Source organism: Oryx dammah, unplaced genomic scaffold (assembly GCF_014754425.2).
Source record: "Oryx dammah isolate SB20612 unplaced genomic scaffold, SCBI_Odam_1.1 HiC_scaffold_2, whole genome shotgun sequence".
NCBI classification, from domain to species: domain Eukaryota; kingdom Metazoa; phylum Chordata; class Mammalia; order Artiodactyla; family Bovidae; genus Oryx; species Oryx dammah.
Window position 1 is genome coordinate 17,348,066 of NW_024070186.1, and position 24,082 is coordinate 17,372,147.

Below are 24,082 nucleotides of genomic sequence, written 5' to 3' on the forward strand. Positions count from 1 at the left end.
CCTCTCATAAGTACACACTGGAATTTTCTAGAGGCTACACAACACATATTACAACAGACTGAATGTAGAAGCAGCTGTCTTCTAGGCAGCCAGACATTACAGCTATTTGCAAAAATACAGAACTCTTCCACTGTCTTGCAAATGTATTTTTTTCTGTCTTGGAAAATATTATTACTTTTTATTTTTTAAAATGTTATCTATGATAACATAGGTTTGTCACTTTGTTTTTAATGAACAAACAAATAAACCCTTTAATAATTTCTCCATTTTAATTTCTAATATGAGAATCACAGTAGATATAGCCAACAAATCAGAAGTTCTTTGGGGTCTTTGAGAATTTTTAAGAATGGAAAGAAGTTGTGAGAGCCAAAAGGTTGAAAACTGCTTCATGAGGGCATCTCTGAGAAGACTTTTGACCCAAAATCCCGTGATACCAAGGTTGGCAGATTCCATGGATGTTAACTCCATTGACAAGATGGACATGAATCTATGAACCCAGAAAATCAAGAAACTCCTGTGTGACAGTCCATCCTTCTCTGAGCAGCTCTCATTTTGCTCCTTTCTGCTCTCTGAACTCCTTGCTAATAAACCCACCAATCCGCACCCACCCAAAATGGGAAAAGCTGTGGGCATCATAAAAGGCTTGCGAAAGAGCGCATTTCCTCCTACACTCTCCCTAAGCCCCCAGGTCTGATCAAGACATTCTTGGGTACCAGTCCCTCTTTTTATTAATACAGTGAACTTTTCACCCCAGGGGTCACCACCACACAGTCCCTTTCCAGGACAAAGGCCCAAAGCAGGTGAGTGAGTCAGCAGCCACAGATGAGTGACCCACCACAAAATGTTCTAGAACTTTAGACTTGCTCAGGCCCCATTCAGATTCGAAACGGAGGTTCCTAAATGGTTTTCAGGGCCCTAAGGAGTTTTTACAGCTGGGATCTGAGATTGACATAATCTACAACTAGATGAGCAGCATCAGCTTAAATTCCATCCAGCAGGAAGCAAGGAGTAGTTTTCCATGAAAGGTGAGTTCATTTTGTAATAAACAAAAAGTTGGAACACCCAGGGTCAGGGAAGATCCTGGAGAAGGGAGTGGCAACTCACTCCAGTATTCTTACCTGGAGGATCCCATGGATTCCTCCACCAGAGGCTCCTGGTGGGCTATAGTCCATGGGGTCACAAAGAGTCAGACACAACTGAGTGACTGCACACACATACAGGAACAGCCAGAACTCAGCCTCACCAGGACCACAACCCCAACCCTGGGTGCTTACTGGGTTTTTATTCTGGTGACCAGTCATCCTCCACTACAACCGCTAAAGGTGGGGAGCTGGGCTTCTTTCCAGCTCTGTTGCCTTCAGAGTCCATGCTCTTCCCTTTCCCGGCCACATCCCAGCTCCTCCACTGCCATTCTGTTTCAACGATAAAATTTAATGATCCTTCCTACAATTTAAGGCTGAGGTGGAGACTGGAATGGAGAATGTAAACGCTCTGGTCTCTGCTATTACTTTTATCTTCTGTGAATCCGTGCAGCGACACTGATCCAGGACCTCCCCCAACCAGCACCCTGCTCTATGTACGAGGGAGAGCGAAGCAAGTTTTAAACCTCCTTTCCTGTGAAGTTGAGCGCTTCACAGTTTTCAAAGCACTTCTCTCATTTGATCTCATTTTATCCTCACAACAACTCGGGTAATTCTCACCACCCCTAATGAAGAAAGCAGAGAACTATATTTGCATCGTAATTATCATGTTGCCCATGAAGCAAACTGATCTTATCCTCTGCGTTTAGCTCAGTTTTTGTTTTTTTTTTTTTAAACCAGACCATGGTGGCCACTTTGAATTGCTAAAATCCACTCTACACCAAAGTGCAGGCATAGATAGTGGCTGATTTGGCTGAAAGTTATGATCCACACCTGCCATGTGCCCAAAGCTACAGACAGGAAATAAGTAAGTAGTTAGACTATTCATGGGGTCTTACCATTTTCACCAGATGGCTTGTCTTTTCCATTGGTTGTCCCAGCTCCTTGTCGCTAAAGGTGTTAAAAAAGAAAGAAATTGTTATCAGTCACTTTCAGGATTATTTATGTCTCTTTCATTGTTTCCAATAAGTCTTGCATTATATCAATTTCTATGTCACTTTGGCTCAAGATGGTTGAGGCATGATGTTTGTGAGACCAAGAAAAGATCAGTCCAAGACAGGATGTTTTGAAATGTCACAGACTGCCTCCCTGGACCAGAGCCACTGTTCTATGAATTCAGTTCACTAGTCACAAGGGATAGCAGACAGGAGGCTGTTGATGGAACATAGCATCAACGGAAACACGAGGGAAGCACCAAAGAGTCTGCGCCAACTGCGACAAGATCAGAGAGATCACTTTTGTCAATGATTACACTGCCACATTTTTATTCCAAATCACTATGTTCAATGTCTCATCTTCAAATATATGGTAACCAATTTTAAAAAGTCCCTTGTCAATGGCCAGAATCTCCTCTATCATTAGGTTACTTTTCTGTCCCTGTTTATGCATATCTTGTGTATTTTCAATTTACCAGGTTGACCAAAAGGAATGTTTTATGGTTAGTCTTGAATCTTTGGGCAAGATTCTCTGGATATGTGGCCTGAGGAGCTACATGCAAAATATTGCATATGCAGGCATATAAGCATGTTTCCTCAAAGCTTATCCAGAGACTACTTTTAAATAACATGCTGTTCAGAATTGTTCTAGTCCATGGAGAGAGAAGTATTTTGTCAGTCCCGTTTTCTGGTCGTCATTGGAAAACATGCTGTAAGTTGAGAAAAATAAAGTGATTGTAAACTCTCTAGCTTTCAGGTGCAGAAAAAGAGGCCAAGCAGGGAGCTGATTTGTCCAAGTTCATGAAGCTGACTGGTGGTGCAGTCAAGGCTGGAGACTGGACTTCCTGCCAAGCTTAGTACCTTGCAGGAATAGTCATCATTATGTAACTCTCTGATGGGATCCTGGAAAGAGAAGCAAGGCAATGACCAAGGAGAAAATCGATATAGGTGACTCCCATCAAGGATCAGAATGAACTTAAAATTTATATTTGAGTCCAAGACTTCAGCCTAAAGCAATATTAAAAAAAATTATTAGTTCCTATTATTGTCCAATGTTGTCATGAGAAATTCCTAGGTCCTTGGCCAACCCTTGATTAATAGAAGCTGGATCATCTGGAAAAATCTTTCTTGCATGTTCTGATTACTGTAAATAAATATGGCAAATGAATGATAGAGACTTATGTGAAAAAATTTAACCATCCCTGTGTACACTTACTATCTGGTGCAGATGATAACTCAAGAGAGAGGAAAAGTCAAGCCTTCCATTTATTACAAATCTCACCACACACATCACACACACACACACACACACACACACACACCCTATGTACACACAGACTCTATCTCAGTCAATGAGAAGTACAAATGCCCACTCAGGTCAGGAGAGTACTCTGCTTCATTCCAAGAAGAAAAACCACCTCTCTCTGGCAGAAAGTGGAAGGAAAGCCTAGATAAATGTGGGTTCCTTCTTCTTATTTAATTTTAAACATTTTCTCAGAATCCAGACCTGCCCGTGTTCCCATGGAAGAAGAAGGTTGCAGTACTGGCCAAACATCCATTGATCTTCAATAAATTTCTTCCGCTTCGTTCCCTGTATCATAGCGTCTTTATCTAAAGCACTCAACTTGTAACACATCATCACCTTGATTTAAACCAGATTTCTTAAATACAGTAGATTTGTAAGTGAAAATGTCACTTTATTCTCGCCTGTGTTTACTCAGTTTCATTTTTTTAAAACAGGAAGCTGGTAAATTTGCTGTACAGGATGGAAATCTGATCACCATTGTGAAGGATCAAAAGTGACACAGCAGCCAGTTACGGGTTGAACCGCTCCAAGGTTTAAACTCTCCATCCTTCCCCACATAGTTCATAGAAGACTCAGAAGACATGGCAAATTGCACAGAATAAAAGGACAGGGTTTTAGAGCTGAATAAAGCAAATTCAATGGCATACAAGTGCAAAATAGGTGCACATCCAGCTCCATTATCTTTAAATGCCTTAAACACTGACACCTTTCAAATGTCCCGAATACTTCATTCCGTAAAAGATCACCTCTAAGAAACCTGAAGAAAACCAAAATGAAACGTGCACTGGGAAAGAAAAGGGGTTCATTTTCTAAGAATTTCTAAGATAGAAGTTTTGTGTCAGGTCTTATTTGATGGAGGCAAAATGAAGCTGATAGATATCATAAGGAGCTTGTGTCTCGCATCAGAAAATGATTCCTACAAAAAAGAACTAGTCATCCAAAACATCTTGTTTCAGAATTCTTTCAGACCTGGTGACATTTTTAAGGCAAGGCTGAGAACAGTGAGGGGAGCAGTCAAGAGGGCCCTTGTTCCTGTTCCAGGGGTTTCCAGAGTCATTACTTGTGATTGTTTTATCACTAGGGAAGAAGCTGAAACTCCCCTGAACCATCTGGAGGGGGCCTGAGTCAAGCTGGGGCTCAGGGTGCCGAGGCCAGACAAGCTCCAAGTGGTCCTGGGCATTATGGGCTCAGTGAATTACGACAGCATCCTTAACCAGGTAGATACCACCATGGTCCTCATCAGCATCACTCTACACACTGTATCCCCAGGCACAGAGGACTTGCTCAAGGTCACACAGCTGGGAAGTGGCAGAGCCTGAGCTCCAACCCAGAGGCTCTGGCTTCTTAGTTGACCTTTTAACCACTGAGCCTGCATATCCTCTAGTATCCTTCTGAGCCTACCCCACCTCCACACAACACACCAGCAGGTGGGAAGATTGCTACATGGAGGGCAGACAGCACCACAGAGAAAAACAGCTTAAGAAAAAATGCATCACCATCCAACACCCTGCTTCTATCACCAACAGCAAGTGTGGGCTTCCCTGATGGCACTAGTGGTAAAGAATTCTCCTGCCAATGCGGGATACGCAAGAGACCCAGGTTCAATCCCAGGGTTGGGAAGATCCCCTGGAGGAGGGCATGGCAACCCACTCCAGGATTCTCACCTGGAAAATTCCATTGACAGAGGAGTCTACTGGGCTACAGTCCAGGGGTCGCAGAGAGTCAGACACCACTGAGCACACACACACTGATGGCCTCTGAAGAATTTCTCAGGAAGTATAAGAGCCCTGTCTAAGAACTCAGCCCCAAATGTTAATATGACAGCATTGGAGCCTCCTTCTTCTGCCACACAAGCAGGAGCCTTGAGGATGCTGGGGGACTCTGTGGAGCAGCCAGGAGGGAAGGGGATGTGAGCCAACAAGGCAGAACCATGGCCAGGAGAGGTGTTCTCTGGGTCCTCAGTCCTTAAATCCTCACCCAGCAACTCCCACGGGTCTTGGGAGGGAGGTTTCCTTCCTCAATGATGTTAACTAGTACAAGGATAGCATTTCAGAGTTTGATAAATCCCAATCAAGTAAACAGACTTGTAGACACAATGGGGAAAGGAGAGAGTGGGACAAATTGAGAGAGTAGCATTAAAACATATACGTTGCCATATGCAAAATAGATAGCCAGTGGGAATTTGCTATATGACACAGCGAGCTCAATGCCGCACTCTTTGACAACATCGAGGGGTGGGATGGGGTGGGAGGTGGGAGGTTCAAGAGGAGGGGACATATGTATGCCTCTGGCTGATTCATGTTGACGTATGGCAGAAGCCAACACAACATTATAGTGTAATTATCCTCCAATTAAAAATAAATGAATTTTTAAAAAGGAACGTAAATGAAGAATAAGCGTATATAGCTTCTTCTTACAATCCAACATAATACTAAGTACTCATAAAAAGGCAGGACTGGTTTTCAAAAGTATGATTCTTAAAGTGATTTTCCCTGTCAGTCCACTGACACCAAGGGCTACGGGGAACTGACAAGGAACATGTCTTAGCTTGGCTTCCCAGAAAGAAAAGTGCAAGGCAAGAGCTGTTTGTGCTACAATTTAATTGGGGAGGGAGGTTCCAGGAATGAGTGGAGAGGACGGGCAGTGGAGCCCAGATAGCCATGCAAGGAAATGGCATCAGGTAGGCACTGCCAGGGGCACCCAGACCCCAAGACTGTGCCCTCCAGTGATGCTCGAACTGTGTTCAAGGACAGACTCCCAAGATCCATCAGCTCCCATCTCTCACTGGTCCAAGACGTGCACCATGGAGCTGAATTCCCAGTGCTTCTAGTCTGGGCCATGTCTCCAACACGGTGTCTGCCCAAGGACAAGGAGGACACCCCTGGGAAGGAAATGGAGACACACGGCATGGGCAGGAGGTGACATACTGTCACTTAAACCTGCCTAAAGCCTGCAGAGCCCACGCTGGCTGCCCACCCACAGGGCCCTCCCTAATGGGACCTGAAGTGACACAGGAGAGGTGTCTGACTCAGCACATCAACTTGGCTGGTTGTCTTTGCAACCAAGTTGCAAACTCATGGACAGTCCTTTCATATTAGAAACTTCACTAGTGGAACAAGCCACTCCAATTTTCTGGTAAATAACCAGCTTTGGCGCCACTTCTTCTTGTATTTTGAGCTCAGAGTGTGTGCAGTCACTTTTTGCTACATCTAGGGGCCGGGACTCATTGGAAAAACTTTGATGCTGGGAAAGATTGAAGGCAGGAGGAAAAGGGGGCGACAGAGGATGAGATGGTTAGAAAGCATCACAAATTCAATGGACATGAATCTGAGCACGCCCCGGGAGATAGTGAAGGACAGGAAAGCCTGGCGTGCTGCAGTCCATGGGGTTGCAAAGAGTCAGAGAGGATTCAGTGACTGAAAAACAGGGGCCATGCCCACATCAGAAAGACCCGTCTCAACAGTGTTGGTTGGAAGAGAGTGTGAGGTCATCCTACCCATCACCAACAGACTGAAGCCCAATCCTCCTGCGTGACCATCACAAGCCCCCACGTCCTCTGTTCTTCCTTGTGAGATCTATCACATAACCTTTGTGTTCTTGGAGTAATTATCAAGTCACTGGCTAAGGAGAGTGAAGTGTTCACCCACCATGGGCACAGAATTTAAGATGGCATCAAGAAACTCGTTAATCAGAACAAATGCTGCCTGGGATCATGTTTGCATGGAATCTGAAGGAGAAAAAAAAGGCAAGGTCATAGGAGCAGAGAGTGAAATGGTGGTTGCCAGGAGCTGGGGTAGGGGAAAAGGGAGAAGCTGGTAAAAGGGTACAAATCTAGTTATGAGCAAGGTTAGCGGATCAAATGTATCACATGGTGACTATGGTTAATAACACTCTGCTGTAAAATTGAAATTTGCTAAAAGAATGAAACTTAAGAGCTCTCACCAAAAAAAAAAAGAAAAGGTAAAAATTTTAGGAGATGGATGTTGAAATTAAACCGATAATGGGACTCCTTTCACAGTGTACAGATGTGTCAAATTTTCCAGTTGTACACTTTAATCATGTTACAATTTTATTTGTCAAGTATACATCAAAAAGGGCTTCCCAGGTTCTCAGTGGTAAAGAATCTGCCTGCCACTGCAGGAGACGTGGGTTTGATTGCTGGGTCTGGAAGATCACCTAGAGAAGGAAAGGGCAACTCACTCTAGTATCCTTGCCTGGAGAATCCTGTGGACAGAGGAGCCTGGCAGGCTATAGTCCATGGGGTCACAAAGGGTCAGACATGACTTAGCAACTAAACAACATACTTCAACAAAACTGGAAAAAAGGCAAATATTAATATAATATTTTAGAAAATCAAAACTACTGCAAAAAGTCATGATAAACAAAATACCCACATTTTGCATTACCTACAAGACAAGACAGATGCGAACCACTGACATTTCCTTTTGCCACACTCTTGTGTGGCTCACCCAGGTGCTGGCCATGTTTCCCTAAAGCAAATAAAAGACTCAGGAAGTTGAGTAATTTCATGGATTTATATAATTATTCTAATACAGTCTTTGAAACCTTTCTTCTGCAGCTTTCTCAAGGGCCAAGACTGTGGGTTATGATTCATGCTGTCATTTTTCAAGTTTTTATTCTACAGTTTCTAGAATACTGCAGTGGAGTGTCTTGCCTTTCATATTTTGCTGTTGATACCCTTAAAATCGGTCATGCCAATCGTATGTCTTATAGGACCCAGAATCACTAAAACCTGCTTCCTCATTAAAGCAGACCCAGAACACTGGACGGATTATGTCCACTTGGAAAACCCATTCAGCCAGTACATACTGTTTTCATCTTTAGGATAAAAAACAAATTCCCATGAAGACATTTGCTTTTCATTTCAGAAGGTTGGAGAGAATGAAATGTGAAATGAATTCCAGAGGGGCACAAATGATAGTTCAAGAATATTTTCTGAATCTGCACCCACTAAGTGGATAAATCTGTCTTCAAGAACTTGGCTTGTTTCTTAATTTGATGAGATATGACTGCAATACTTTGGCCACCTGATGTAAAGAGCCAACTCATCAGAAAAGACGCTGATGATGGGAAAGATTGAAGGCAGAAGGAGAAGGGGATGACAGAGAATGAGATGGTTGGATGGCATCACCCACTCAATAGACATGAGTTTGAGCAAACTCTGGGAGATGGTGAAGGACAGGGAAGCCTGGCGTGCTGTAGTCTATGGGGTCACAAAGAGTCAGACACAACTGAGCAACTGGACAACAACAAAAGACTCAAATAGAGGGTGACTAACTTCAAAGGCCCCTTACGGTTGGGGAACAAATTGCCTTCTGCAGCAGTAAGGGTCCCAGGGCATCCCCAGGGTCCCCAGCATTCCCAGAGTCCTACAGCTCTCCATCCCTTCTTCTTCCATCTTCCCAAGCAACTCACCCATTGTGCCACAAAATTCTGGAAAGAGGTTCATGCATGAATTTGCTTTGGCAACACTGGAGAAAAGACTACCCTCATGGCACCAGATCCATGGGAAAAAGGACAGAAGGGCCCATAAAAGTCTTTGGCTCCTGAAGGCATTTTTTCTCATCCTCCTTATCAAGCCATCAGGGTAGGAGAGGATGTGAATGAGCTCCTCACAGCCCTGGGGTCAGCCTGTCAGTGCTGCTGCGTTAGGAAAATTCCCATTGGAGGACTTTGGTCTCGCCCAAGTTAAGAAATAAAAGATTTCATGCAGAAGGAAGATGGTACCACACAGAAACTCAGATCCACAATAAGAAAATAAGACACTCCAGAGAGGTTCCAAAGAAAGCTAAAGTAACACTTCCTAATTGCTCTAAAAATCACTTCCTAAAGAAAGAGCCAGCCAAAATTTTGTTAAAGGACTGGATAGTAAATATTTTAGGGTCACAGGCCAAGTGGTCTCTGTTGTGACTACTCAAGTCTGCAGTTGTAATGTGGAAGTAGCCATAGACAATATGCAAACACTAGCTGTGTTCCAATAAAACATTATTTATTTAAAAAAAAAAAAAAGGTATATTCACCACTGTGAAAAACCATTAGCAGTGAAGTCATGGATTCAGTGTCAGACAGAGGCTGCGAACAACCCAGGGGATGACTGGCTCCTGGACTCACAATTTACTCCTCTTTCCTTGGGCCAGGCACTACGCCAGGCCCAGAGGGTCCCCAGGAGAAGAGGGATATGTTCTGACTTTGGTTGGCCACAGCCTGGAGGGAGAGAGACTAAACCAGTCACCTCAGATGGTGGGTAAAATAAGACCCAAGTTCAAGGCCATGGGTTAGGGTCCCCCAGCTCACACTGGAGTGAGTAGGGGGTCAAGGACAGTTCCACATTTTGAGGGAGGGGAATGAGTCACAGCGACCCCACAAGCTGGGCAGAGCTGGGGAAACTCCTTACCAAGCTCCTTCCTGAGAAGGAAAGACGGTGACCTCCGGCTCCTGCTGTCACATGTAAGGACCTGCCATGCAGCAAATCCACTCTCCCATCCACCAGTCAGTGACAGCGTTTTCCAAAAGAGACATTACTTGGCATTATCAAGTATGGCATAACTGTCTCAACGGAAAGGAAAGTATGTGTTTCAAGGCATTTTTTAACATTTTTCTCTCTGTCCCCAATGTCTGACCTCTGTTGGATTTTGTCTGAAGTTCCAGTATTTGACCATCTGATGAAAAGAGGCGACTCATTGGATTAGACCCTGATGCTGGGAAAGATTGAGGGCAGAGAATGAGATGGTTGGATGGCATCACCAACTCAATGGGCATGAGCTTGAGCAAACTCGGGGAGATGGTGAAGGACAGGGAAGCCTGATGTGCTGCAGTCCATGGGGTCTCCAAGAGTCAGACACGACTGAGTAACTGAACAACAACAATCAAAAAGTTACAGAAATTTGGCAAAAGAATGAAAGAAACATCCACCCCACCCCCAGAGTTGCTTAGAAGCTCTTGTCAGCAACTGCTCCTTCACACAGTCCCTCCCATGGTGATGACTTTGCTCTGAAGTTGTTTCTTCTCCATCACTCTGCCTTCCTTTTGTGTGGCTGCAACCTGATATTCAGATTGCTGATGGCTCAGGGATTCTGGCGCCCCTGAAATGCTAGCATCGTGACAAGCGGATCCTCAAATGGGTCATAAACAAGGGGGGAAATGCCAATCTGTGTGTCTTGGGGCTAGAAGACTCTCAGAGACCATGAAGGCTCAGATAATTGCAATATTCTTTGCAGAATCAATATCCTGCTCACAGCTGCTAAGTCGCTTCAGTCATGTCCAACTCTGTGCGACCCCATAGATGGCAGCCCACCAGGCTCCTCCGTCCCTGGGATTCTCCAGGCAAGAATACTGGAGTGGGTTGCCATTTCCTGCACACAGGAAAGAGGGCAAAATGGAGAAAGGGCCCCAGAGTTCTCAATCCATCCTTTGAAGCTGTCTTTTGAGGACCATGTTTATAAAGAATGAAACAGAAGTGTTTCTATGGTATTATATTAAGGCATTTTTCTATGGTGTTATGTTTAATTTTTATTGATGAAAGATTGTGAGTCTTTTAGATGAAATACCAGATTTTAAATGGATAGTGCTGGGAAACCATGGCGATCACACAGTGAAGTAAGATTAGCAGCTGGGTTGGCCAGCACAGGCAGCTGATGTGTGCTCGGTGCCACCGCCGAAATGAAATCAGCGGTTTCTCAGCAACATGAAGGGCACACCATGAAAGGCCTCCTCTAAAGCAAAGGCCTCGAATTTGTCTGAAGAGCAGAAGAGACTTTGCTGCCAACATAGTGTGATCAGAACACAGCTGATGTATTTTCTTAGCACTGATCATTTTAAAATCATCTATGATTCTCCTGGTAATATTCCAAACACTGAACATTTTTAAAATCCACCAATTTAATCCCTAAAGGTCAGGAGAGGACTTCCGCTGGAAGGATTTCAAAGAAAGTCAAAAAGTTGGCTAAAAAGAAAATGATGGGATCTTCATGACAAAGGCATTAACCTTTATAATTCTTCCTAATTCTTCCACCTTCTGATATTACATTCAGCTTGGAGCATTTTTATCCTGACCTTTATGTTAATAGAAGCAATTAGCATGGCTGTGGTGAGGCAGGCCATTTATCCCTCATTTTTATTTTTATTTTTACTTTATTTTACTTTACAATACTGTATTGGTTTTGCCATACATTGACATGAATCCGCCACGGGTGTACATGAGTTCCCAATCGTGAACCCCCCTCCCACCTGCCACCCCATATCATCTCTCTGGATCATCCCCGTGCACCAGCCCCAAGCATCCTGTATCCTGCATCGAACATAGACTGGCGATTCGTTTCTTACATGATAGTATACATGTTTCAATGACATTCTCCCAAATCATCTCACCCTCTCCCTCTCCCTCAGAGTCCAAAAGTCCATTCTACACATCTGTGTCTCTTTTGCTGTCTTGCATACAGGGTTATCCTTACCATCTTTCTAAATTCCATATATATGTGTTAGTATACTGTATTGGTGTTTTTCTTTCTGGTTTACTTCACTCTGTATAATCAGCTCCAGTTTCATCCACCTCATTAAAACTGATTCAAATGTATTCTTTTTAACGGCTGAGTAATACTCCATTGTGTATATGTACCACAGCTTTCTTATCCATTCATCTGCTGATGGACATCTAGGTTGTTTCCATGTCCTGGCTATTATAAACAGTGCTGCGATGAACAATGGGGTACATGTGTCTCTTTCAATTCTGGTTTCCTTGGTGTGTATGCCCAGCAGTGGGATTGTTGGGTCATAAGGCAGTTCTATTTGCAATTTTTTAAGGAATCTCCACACTGTTCTCCATAGTGGCTGTACTAGTTTGCATTCCCACCAACAGTATAAGAGGATTCCCTTTTCTCCACACCCTCTCCAGCATTTATTGCTTGCTGTCTTTTGGATCGCAGCCATTCTGACTGGTGTGAAGTGGTACTTCATTTTGGTCTTGATTTGCATTTCTCTGATAATGAGTGATGTTGAGCATCTTTTCATGTGTTTGTTAGCCATCCGTATGTCTTCTTTGGAGAAATGTTTATTTAGTTCTCCAGGGATTGGCGGTTTGTCTTACTGAAATTCACTTTATACTTTATCCTATACCTATATATTTTAAATGAGTATTTTCTACCCTTAAAAACTTTCTCCATGCCCATTTTCTTTTTCAGTAGTACTATTTTCTATTTATAAAAGTGAGATAGGGCCATAATGAAAATCTTAGAAAATAAATACATGAGGAGGAAACACTTATAAAACACTTATAACCCAACTATTCAGAGCTAATCTATGTTAACTATCCTGTCACCCTCAGAAGTTCTTTTTTAGGATAATCTAAACTTCAATTCGGAGAAGGCAATGGCACCCCACTCCAGTACTCTTGCCTGGAAAATCCCATGGGTGGAGGAGCCTGGTGGGCTGCAGTCCATGCAGTCACTAAGAGTCAAACATGACTGAGTGACCTCACTTTCACTTTTCACTTTCATGCATTGGAGAAGGAAATGGCAACCCACTCCAGTATTCTTGCCTGGAGAAGCCCAGGGACAGAGGAGCCTGGTGGGCTGCTGTCTACGGGATCGCACAGAGTCAGACCCGCCTGAAGGGACTTAGCAGCAGCAGCAGCAGCAGCAAACTTCAATTATAAGATTATAAACATGTCAAGGCTCATCAACTATACAACTAAAAAGGATAATTTTTACTGTATATAAAATATACCTTAATAAAATTGATTTTTAAAAAAGAAAGAAAAGAATGTCCTGTTATCAGGCTGGCCAGGCTCTCCAGCCCTTTCACTTAGCAGCTGTGTGACCCTGTGCATGACACATGACATCTCTAAGCCTCAGTTTCTGCTTCTATAAACCGAAGATAACAATACACCCACATCATTAAGTTGTGAGAATTCAATGAGATTAAAACATTCACACTGCCTGGAGGAGATCCCTGAGAAAGTCAACCTGCAAAGTAATGCAAAAGAGGCTTGGAAAGACAACTGACTCTTTGTCCCCATTGTATTTTTCTTGCAGTACGTTAACAGTGGCCCAAGGAGCTCAGCAAAACTTGAGGAAGGAGGAAGCCCAGCCCTCGTGTGCAGCCAGATGAACCCTGAAAAAGGGATTCCCTCGGCTTCTTCTGCACCTGCTCAGTTTCTTCTTCATGGAGAAGTCAAATAAATATGATTAAATTAAGCATGTATTTCACATGTCTATGTGAGAATCCAAAGACAGAAATATTGGTATTTATGATCTTTTTTTTTTTCATAAAGTATGCAGCCTTCATCTGCTGGTTGTTAGGTTATGAATTTCAGTTGAATTTTCCTCTGCTTCCGCTGCGCGTGTGTTTGTGTGTTTGGTATAAATCATTGCTTTTATTTTTTTCTAGGAAGAGAAGATGCAAGAAGCGAATAGATATGATCAAAGAAGGAAGGTGGAAGGAAGCTGGAAGGACCTAGTGACCCCTTTACGTGTGTGCCCCTTACCTGATCAGCAGACTCTCCCTGAGCCTGAGGTTGAATAAAAGGACATGTGGGTTGACTCAACCTGCCTCAGCCGCCTTTGGAAACCCCATAGATGTGTAGGATGCTAGAACAGGGCTCCAGGACGCTTCAGACAGCGCTCTCTCCATAATTCACTCTGTCCAGGTGTCCTGACTTATTTTATGTGTTTAACTAACTTCACAGACTCTTGCCTGGACACTTGGTAAGAAAGGCAAAGCTTAGTCTCCATGCACTGACTGCTTGTGTGGAAGCACAGATGCTGACTCAGCCCTATCCGCTACTCCGCGTGCCTCTCCGGGAGGGGCTGTTCCAGGCTTTCTTTTCTGGTAATAAAGAAGCAGCCAGGTTTTTTGTTTTTTTTTTTTTTCCCCAAATCAACTGAAACCTAAATAGCTTCAGAACATGGTACAAGTCTGAGGTTGTGTACTTTGGGAAGACAGAGCAAAGCTTTGTCCTAAATCAGCTGTCATGGCTCAAGAAGTGAACTGAATCCTATCCCACTTCAGTGAGTTTGGATGAATATTTGCACACCTATAGTAAGGAAATCTGAGCCTTCTTAGGTGGTGCTGTGGTAAAGAACATGCCTGCCAATGCAGGAGACGTTAGAGATGAAGGTTTGATCCGTGATACAGGAAGCTTCCCTGGAGGAGGGCATGGCAACCCACTCCAATACTCTTGTCTGGAGAATCCCATGGACAGAGGAGCCTGGTGGGCTACAGTCCATAGGGTCTCAAACAGTCAGACACGACTGAAGAGACTTAGCACAGCACAGTAAGAAAATCTATGAAGCAGGCAAAAACAGAGTATACAATATAATTACAAATAATAAACTTTTTACATATGCGTGTGTGAGTATATACTGCTGGTGCTGTTTAGTAGCTTCAGTCATGTCTGACTCTTTGTGACCCTATGGACTATAACCCACCAGGCTCCTCTGTCCATGGGATTCTCTGGGCAAGAATACTGGAGTGGGTTGCCATTTCCTCCTCCAGGGGATCTTCCTGACCCCGCTTCTCTTGCAATAACAGGCAAATTCTTTACCACTGAGCCACCAGGGAAGTCTGTGAGTATATATACATAGATATAAAATACAAGTAGAAAATGAACCCAAAAAAGTGAATTGAGAGAGATCAGAAAATGGTAGAAAAGCTATACTATAGATAAAATAGATAACCAGTAAGAACTGACTGTATAGTATAGCGAACTCTATATTTTGTAATAACATATAAGGGAAAAGAATCTGAAAAAGACATATTTAACTGAATCACTTTGTTGTATACCTGTAACTAATATAATATTGTAAATCAATTATGCTTCAATACAAAATGAATACATAAAATGACTAAAAGAAAAAAAAGCTATATAAACCATTGGATCAGTTGCCTTATGGAAAGCTGAAAATTCTAGCTCACTCTCCACTTAAAACAAAAACACTGCCCCCACCATCCAGGAGCACCAACCAACTCAGTCTAACGCCTCCACTTCCTTCACATCTGCTGCTGCTGCTGCTGCTAAGTCACTTCAGTCGTGTCCGACTCTGTATGACCCCATAGCCAGCAGCCCACCAGGCTCCCCCGTCCCTGGGATTCTCCAGGCAAGAACACTGGCGTGGGTTGCCATTTCCTTCTCCAATGCATGAAAGTGAAAAGTGAAAGTGAAGTCGCTCAGTCGTGTCCGACTCTTCTCGACCCTATGGACTGCAGCCTACCAGGCCCCCCCATCCATGGGATTTTCCAGGCAAGAGTACTGGAGTGGGGTGCCATTGCCTTCTCTGCCTTCACATCTGATACTGCTGCAAATTTTATTTTCAAATCCCTCAAAAATCCAGAACAACATAATTTGCTGGAAAACCAGCCCAGGTGTAACTGAGTTGAAAGTTGTCTTCCAGGGGGCTGTTACAAATGAAGGAAATGGATGCTGCCAAACTGTTTCATGCCTACACAGACCAACCCTGGATCCTACTATGGTGAGAACTTTTACTTCCCAAGTGCAAACATCATCCTTTAATTGACCCTTGACACATCTGCCCTGTATATCCTCTGACATCACACAGGCAAGGAGAGAAGGGTGAGGACATAGGGCTTTAGTGTAGGAAAAGTCTCTGGACAAAATGGGCAGCTCAGAGTATTGATCAGAGTCAACAACCACGCTCAGTAAAGATACTTGAAATCGTAATTGGGGGAATTTTCCACACTGAGGTTATAGCTTAGCACTGATATGGTCTTTTAAAAATGTACACTTTCCAAATGTTTTGAACCAGCTTTATGACTCCATCCTCAGAACAGTCCTGTGGAGTCAGCCAGCATCATTGATTTCTTGTTCAAGCGTGTCCTTGAGTGGGCTTCTTCTGAGCTGGCCTGAAGACTCCATCTGATTCCTGGCTAAGACCCTCAAGTCACCTGCTTCCACTGTCAGGCATGGGCCATTCCTAAAGCTCTGCTTGGATGGAGAGAAATTATATGTAAAAGGCTCCAGACATGACAAAGGACTAATGGAATTACGTTTCATCGCTCTGTCTCTCAGTTTGGTTTGGTTTGATTTTTTTTGCTAAAAAGCAATCAGGCAGCCCCCATGTCCGCACCTCCCTGCCCCCACATTACAGGGCTAGCCTTGTGGGCGAACAACAGACCCAGGGTCCCTCCCTTAGTAGGGCCTGAACTTGGTGTCATGCTCTCAAAACTCTTCACCACATTCAACATGAAACACCACATTTCTGCTTTTCACTCTCCCCCAAATTGTGCCAATAGTCCTGTCCCTACTGCCCCATTTCAGGCTCACCTGGACCTCCCAACTCTGAGCTTCAGTCACCTTGAAAGAGGTTCATGGCAGAGGTGGATGGGAGCAAATGATGATAGGGCTGTGGCTTGTTTTTAAAAGTGAAAGTGTTAGTCACTCAGTCACGTCCCGCTCTTTGTCACCCCATAGACTGTAGCCAGCCAAGCTCTTCTGTCCATGGAGTTCTCCAGGCAAGAATACTGGAGTCCTGCTGCTGCTACTGCTAAGTCGCTTCAGTCGTGTCCAACTCTGTGCGACCCATAGACGGCAGCCCACCAGGCTCCCCCGTCCCTGGGATTCTCCAGGCAAGAACACTGGAGTGGACTGCCATTTCCTTCTCCAATGCAGGAAAGTAAAAAGTGAAAGTGAAGTCACTCAGTCATGTTCGACTCTTAGCGACCCCATGGACTGCAGCCTACCAGGCTCCTCCGTCCATGGGATTTTCCAGGCAAGAGTACTGGAGTGGGGTGCCGTTAAATTTTTTCATTTCTGACGGGGATCTGCTCCACTCCTCTGCTCTCGTCCCATCTCCTTGTCGTAACACTGAAGAGACACAGGAGCAGAGTGGGATCCCCTCGGGGGGCTGCTCATAATCCTACAGCTACTTTACACTGCATTAATTTTTTTATCAGGTGAGAATCCCAAATCATCATCCAAAATTCACCTGTGAGGGAGTTCTCAAATGTAGATCAGCCAAATCTGGTTCTCAGCAAGAACACAGCAGAAAAAGGATGACATGGAAATTCACAAAATAGTGCCCCCAGAATGAACCAAATCCACTTTGAAGCTGGGAAAGATTAAATCTAGATGGAAAAAATAACAGTGAACTTGCAGGAAGGATTTGGTGGAAATACAAATTGACAAATTGCTCTATTTTAAGAGGATATCTCAAAGAAGAAGTAAAATAGCTTTCTGAAGTATAGAATATTGCCAGAAATAATATTTGTGATGTGCCACTCTATTATCTCGATATTTTGACAAGATTTGTGCATATGTGAGAACTGAGCTATAAATACAGGCATGAGACATGCCCTGAAAAAACTCCAAAGACAAGAAAATAATAATGTTTAAAGTTACTAGGTGGGACTTCCCTGGTGGACCAGTGGTTAAAACTCCATGCTTCCTCCACCGGGGGCACATGTTCTATCCCTGGTCAGGGAACTAAGACCACACAAGCCACAGCACATGGCAAAAAAAAAAAAAAAAAAAAAAAGTCACTAGAAGCTCAGATACAAAGTGTGTAATGATATTCTGCCATGCACAAACTCTAATACCCTCACAGAAGGTAGATTACAGGAATATCTAAATTCACGTGGGCATTTCTTATTAGAAGACAGAATTTAACACAATAGGCACAATTGCAAAAATCTTATCGACTGTTCTCATGTAATCTGCTTCTAAATTACTGAACAGATTTATTTTCTCTTCACACTTTTAAAGGAGATGCGATAAGTCAATAGAACCTAACTCGTTATTGATAAGGATGGGGAAAATTCTAACATGTTTAAAGCAATTTATATCACTAAGCAGGAGTTAGAAATCAACTACTATCAGCCCTCCATATCCGACAGTTCCAAATCTGGGATTCATCCAACTGCAGGTTTTAAATATTTTTTTAAAATTCCAGAAAGTTCCCAAAAGCAAAACTTGAATTTGCTATATGCCAGCAACTATTTACTTCACATTTATATTGTATTTATAACTACTGACATGGCATTTACATTGTATTAGGTGTCATAAGTAATCTAGAGATGATTTAAAGTACATGGGAGAATATGTGTAGTTTATATACAAATATTATGCCATTTTATATAAGGAACTTTATATAACGAGCATCTTTGGATTGGTAACCATCCGTGGACAGGGTGGTCCTGGAAGTAATCCTCCTTGGAAACCTAGGGATAACTGAACAATATCCTAATAGTTGTGTATCTATGCATTGGACTTCATGACTGCTAAACACGTGGTTCTAACATACATGCCTTTTAAGATGAACCATTAGTTAGGCAGTTATTCAACCAATATGTATTGAGCCCCTGCTTTTGTCAGCACTGACTCTTTGGGGAAGTTTTCCTGATCATGTCCTTCTTCCCTTCCCCAGGCCAGCATGATGACCTTAACCAATGCTTCCCTGGCACTTGGTTTATACAGCGAGTAGACCTCTACTCTGTATGGCCCCTCTCATCCAGTTAACTTTATGTGATCCTATCTCCCCCTCTAGCCTATAAACTCTTTGAGGGGTGGGGGTCCATTCACCCAGCATAATGTACAACGTATATGGATTCTTCATCAATGTGGTTGAATGGTATGTGCTGGGGAGAAGAAAGAGTGTAGAAGACACAATATCTGTCTTTTAAAGGTTTATAATCTAGGAAGCAGACAGAAATTTGACAAGATAAGTGATTACTGATTACAGACATACCTCATTTTATTATACTTTGCTAATATCGTACTTTTTACAAATGGAATGTTGGTGGCAATGTTGCTTAAAACAAGTCTATTGGCATCATTTTTTCCAACAGCATTTGCTCACTTTGTGTCTCTGTGTCACATTTTAGTAATTCTCACAATGTTTCAAATTTTTTATTATTATTATATTGTCATGGTGATCAGTCATCTTTGATGTGAGTATGGCAAAATGATTACAACTCTCAGAAGGCTCCGGTGACGGTTACCCTCTTTTTACCAATACCTTTTTAATTAAGGTATGCAATTTTTCCTCGTCATAATGCTATTGCACACTTAACAGACCACAGTACAGTGTAAACATCACTTCTATATGCACTGGGAAACAAAAATGTTTCTGTGAGTTGCTTTATTGAGATTTTTGCTTTATCATGATGGTCTGGAACTGAACCCAAAACACCTCCAGGGATTGCCTGTATATGCAGTAGTTTTGACCATAGAAAGGGACTCTGTTCCCTGAGCAAACATTTTCTAAGAGTTTTTATTGAGAGTTCAGAATGGTCTTACACATTCAAACAGAGCCAGGGAGGTAAGGCAAGGAATGAAGGCCACTGGTATAAACTCTAAGTCAGGGAAACTCTGACAGGTTATGCAGAAGAAAACTTTGTGGGCAGAGACCTCCATGATATTGCACAAGAGTGGCAATACTGACATTTACCAACTTCATGTGTGACGGGGGTGGGAGGATTGAGGGGGCTGGAGTGGAAAGTTGAATCTCTACAAGCAAAGTAGAAGCACCAGTGAAGGAGAGAATGACTTTATCAAGATTTCTGTGGTTGTTCTTTTCTAATTCAAGACTGGAAAAGAAAAAAAAGGACAATATTATTTTTAATGTATTTCATGCCCAAGTCCTAAATGGAACTGGGACAGGTATAAAAGTAATTGGGCTATATCTAGGATATGTCAGAAAATGAGCAATTTAATAGGATAGGAAAGGTATAAGTGAAACCTAGCCTGACTTTTCCTTAAGAAGCTCTGTGATTTTGAATAAAATTAGCCTAGGGGCACTCAGTTCCCTATTTTCAATGACTATTTGGAATGAAATGAATACAGGGCCTCCTTTAATTCTCTGAATTCTAAGCAAGGCCATAGAAATGATCATCTTTCTCCAGGTCAAGAGTCTTCAAGCAAGCTGGTCGCACCCCAGAAGGGCAGAGCCGCCCTGTTCAGCCACACAGGTTGTGCACTCTGCAAATCCAGGGAATGCCATTGACGTGAACTGTGGTGCGGACGGCCCCTCTGGGGTTGTAAGGTGCTCAGCACTTACAACCATGCCTGGTGAAGAGAATTCTAGAATGTCTAGTTATATCACTTTAGGATCTAAGATCAGTAAGAAGGAAATCAGATTTTATCAATAACTAATATCTGGATTGATACCAACATCATCATTTGTATGTGGGAAAGAGTGGGAATCCCACAACTGAGGATTGTTCAGAACTACCTCACTCTCCCCCACCCTATTTTTCTAATTGAAGTATAGTTTTTTAAATTTTAGTTGGAGGATAATTGCTTTATAATGTTGCATTGGTTTCACCCATTCATCCATCTCACTTCAACTGACTCAAATTTGTTCCTTTTATTGGCTGAGTGAGATTTCATTATATATATATATATAATATATATATACATTATATAATATTATATATATTATATATTATACACCACATCTTCTTTATCCATTCATCTGTCAGTGGACATCTAGGTTGCTTCTATATCCTGGCTATTGTAAATTGTGTTGCAATGAACATCGGGGTACATAAATTGAAGTGTGAAAGTGAAAGTTGCTCTGTTGTGTCTGACTCTTTGCGACTTCATAGACTATACAGTCCATAGAATTCTCCAGGCCAGAATACTAAAGTGGATAGCCTTTCCCTTCTCCAGGGGATCTTCCCAAAACAGGGATCAAACCCAGGTCTCCCCCATTGCAGGGATATTCTTTACCAGCTGAGCCACAAGGGAAGCCCAAACTGAAGCATAGTTGATTTACAATGTTATGTTAGTTTCATGTGTACAGCAAAGCGATTCAGACATAAGTTGCTTCAGTCATGTTCGACTCTTTGCAACCCTGTGGACAGTAGCCTGCCAGGCTCCTCTGTGCATGAGATTCTCCAAGCAAGAGTACTGGAGTGGCCGCAGTACTGAAGTAGAGCAGGTTCCTTACCACTACTATATATATATGTGTGTGTGTGAGTGGGTGGGTGTGTGAGAGTGGGTGGGTGTGTGTGTGAGTGGGTGGGTGTGTGTGTGTGTTATATTGTTTCAGAATCTTTCCTTTATTATGAGATATTGAATGTAGTTCCCTGTGCTATACAATCAGACCTTGTTGTTTATCTCTTTTCCATATAGTAGTGTGTATCTGTTGACCCTGCTGCTGCTGCTGCTGCTGCTGCTGCTGCTAAGCCGCTTCAGTCGTGTCCGACTCTGTGTGACCCCAGAGACAGCAGCCCACCAGGCTCCCCCGTCCCTGGGATTCTAAGCTCCTAGTTTATCACTCTCCCCCACCTTCCCCTTTGGTAACCAGGAGTTTGCTTTCTACAACACCCTTACTCTTGAATTGGTCTCTGAATAGCACTTTGTGCTGTACTGCACTCCCTTGTGCTCTGGTAAGAGGATCTATATTTATACAGTTTACCTTTAACCAACCTAATCTCCCCATAGTGGGTAAGTGTCTTTAAAAATTCCTGCATAGTCACGAAACAACCCAGAGGAACTTGAGGACATGACGATAAGTAAAGCAAGCCTGTCACAAAAAGACAAACATTGTATAATTACACTTCTGTGTGGTGCTTAAAGTAGTCAAATTCATTGAGACAGAAAGCAGAAAGCTGGTTAACAGGGAGAGAGGGAAGGGAAGGGGGAGATGTTTAAAGGGTACAATTTCAATTTTGCAAGATGAGAAATTTGGAGATCTGCTTCACAATAACGTAAATAGACAACACTGCAGAATTATACACTTGAAAATGAGTAAGATGGTCAATTTTATGGTATGAATTCTCTAGAGGAATAAAAAAAAATTCCTACATAAAATCTTCACAGATTGAAGATAATGTTGACGCTGCCAGCAAAAGGAAACAGTGAAATTGCTACCTAACCATTCTCCTATCAGAATGTCTTCACAAGGGCCAACATGAGCTTAAAAACACAATCAACAAAATCAGCTCAAAAGAAGTACAGTTAACAACACTATTTGAGTTAAAGATTTTTATACCTTCCACCAGCAATTACCTCTCACAAGTATATATGGTGCTTGGAAATCTTGATTAGGGTTAATAAAGCCATCCATCACAATTAACAAAATATCTAGTCTATCTCATCATATTCTTGTTCATTTTAAGGTATATTTTTGTATGTTTTATAGCTGCCCTTACTATATGAGCACATAAGCATGCAGTAAGTGAACTGAAAGTCACTCAGCCATGTCTGACTCTTGTGACCCCAAGGACTGTAGCCCACCAAGCTCCTCTGTCCATGGAATTTTTCAGGCAAGAATACTGGGTAAATTATTATAAAATAAGTAAATAAAAAATCATTGTGAATGCATGCTCCAACTTTTTTTCTGAGAGGATACACTGTCAAAATCTTTGAAGACTACTCTCCTTGAGGATGGATACCCACAGTCACCATGGACACCATTCCATTGGTCTGTCATGGATCCACAGGAGGACTGCAGGGATGGTTTCCCAGAAGTTGATCAGCTTTGAATGTTACTTTAAACACATGTGGATGGTTATTATTAGAATACCAACAGCTAATGGAAAAGTCAAAGAAAAGAAAGGGCAGGATAGCAATAGTTTCACTAGGAAGAGAACAGAATCATTTCAAAACCACCTTGAATTGTTCCAGGAAGGGGTTCCTGTAGCATAATGGTTTGAAGTTTTGCGTGTTGCATTTCCATCTACAGCTCTTTGAGACACTTGAAATAAGAGGGTTCTCAAAGAGGGCTCAACATGCTCCTCCATCTTGGATGTAGGCAGGTTTGCATCAACGCCTGTCTACTTGATGTCTCACCCCTCCCAGATGAGGAGACCACCATTTTGGATGTTCTTGGACTCACAGTTTGACCAGTTTATGGCCTCAGGGATTCTTTTGCTCCTCAAACATGTGTGGGGAAATGTGAAAGAGAAAAGCCTACATACAATTAGCCATCTTGCCATGCTCAAGAAAATAAAGTGATAATTTCCTAACAACTCATAATTAAACAGTGCATGCTAAGTCTCTTCAGTCATACCCAACTTTTTGCAATCCTATAGACTGTAGCCCACCGGGCTCCTCTGTCCATGGGATTCTCTAGGCAAGAATACTGGAGTGGGTTGCCCACTTCCTTCTCCAGAGGATCTTCCCAACCCAGGGACTGAACCTATGTCTCTTATGTCTCCTGCACTGGCAGTGGGTTCTTTATCACTAGTGCCACCTGGGAAGCCCAGGAAAAAAGTTTTCCTTGACCAGGAATCAAACCCTGGCCACGGCAGTGGGAGAGCCGAATCCTAACCACTAGACCATGAGGGAGTGTCAAGAAAACAGTGAATACTCCTTAATAAGGAAATGATACGTTAGGAAGCAACAGTTAGAACTGGACATGGAACAACAGACTGGTTCCAAATCAGGAAAGGAGTACATCAAGCCTGTATATTGTCACCTTGCTTATTTAACTTATATGCAGAGTACATCATGAGAAATGCTGGGTTGAATGAAGCACAAGCTGGAATCAAGATTGCCGGGAGAAATATCAATAACCTCAGATATGCAGATGATACCACTCTTCTGGCAGAAAGTGAAGAAGAACTAAAAAGCCTCTTGATGAAAGTGAAAGAGAGTGAAAAAGTTGGCTTAAAGCTCACCATTCAGAAAACTAAGATCATAGCATCCAGTCCCATCACTTCATGGCAAATAGATGGAGAAACAGTGGAAACAGTGAAAGATTTTAATTATGGGGGCTCCCAAA

The 24,082-nt window shown here is 42.7% G+C and overlaps 1 protein-coding gene across 1 annotated transcript in view; it reads right to left on the reverse strand.

The window, feature by feature from the left end:
* Positions 1–24,082, reverse strand: part of PCP4 (Purkinje cell protein 4) — a 66,989-nt gene that overhangs the window by 33,119 nt on the left and 9,788 nt on the right. The window contains exon 2 of the mRNA XM_040232287.1: positions 1,979–2,030. Within this exon, the coding sequence (XP_040088221.1) occupies positions 1,979–2,030 (52 nt within the window). The remainder of the gene's footprint in view (positions 1–1,978; positions 2,031–24,082) is intronic.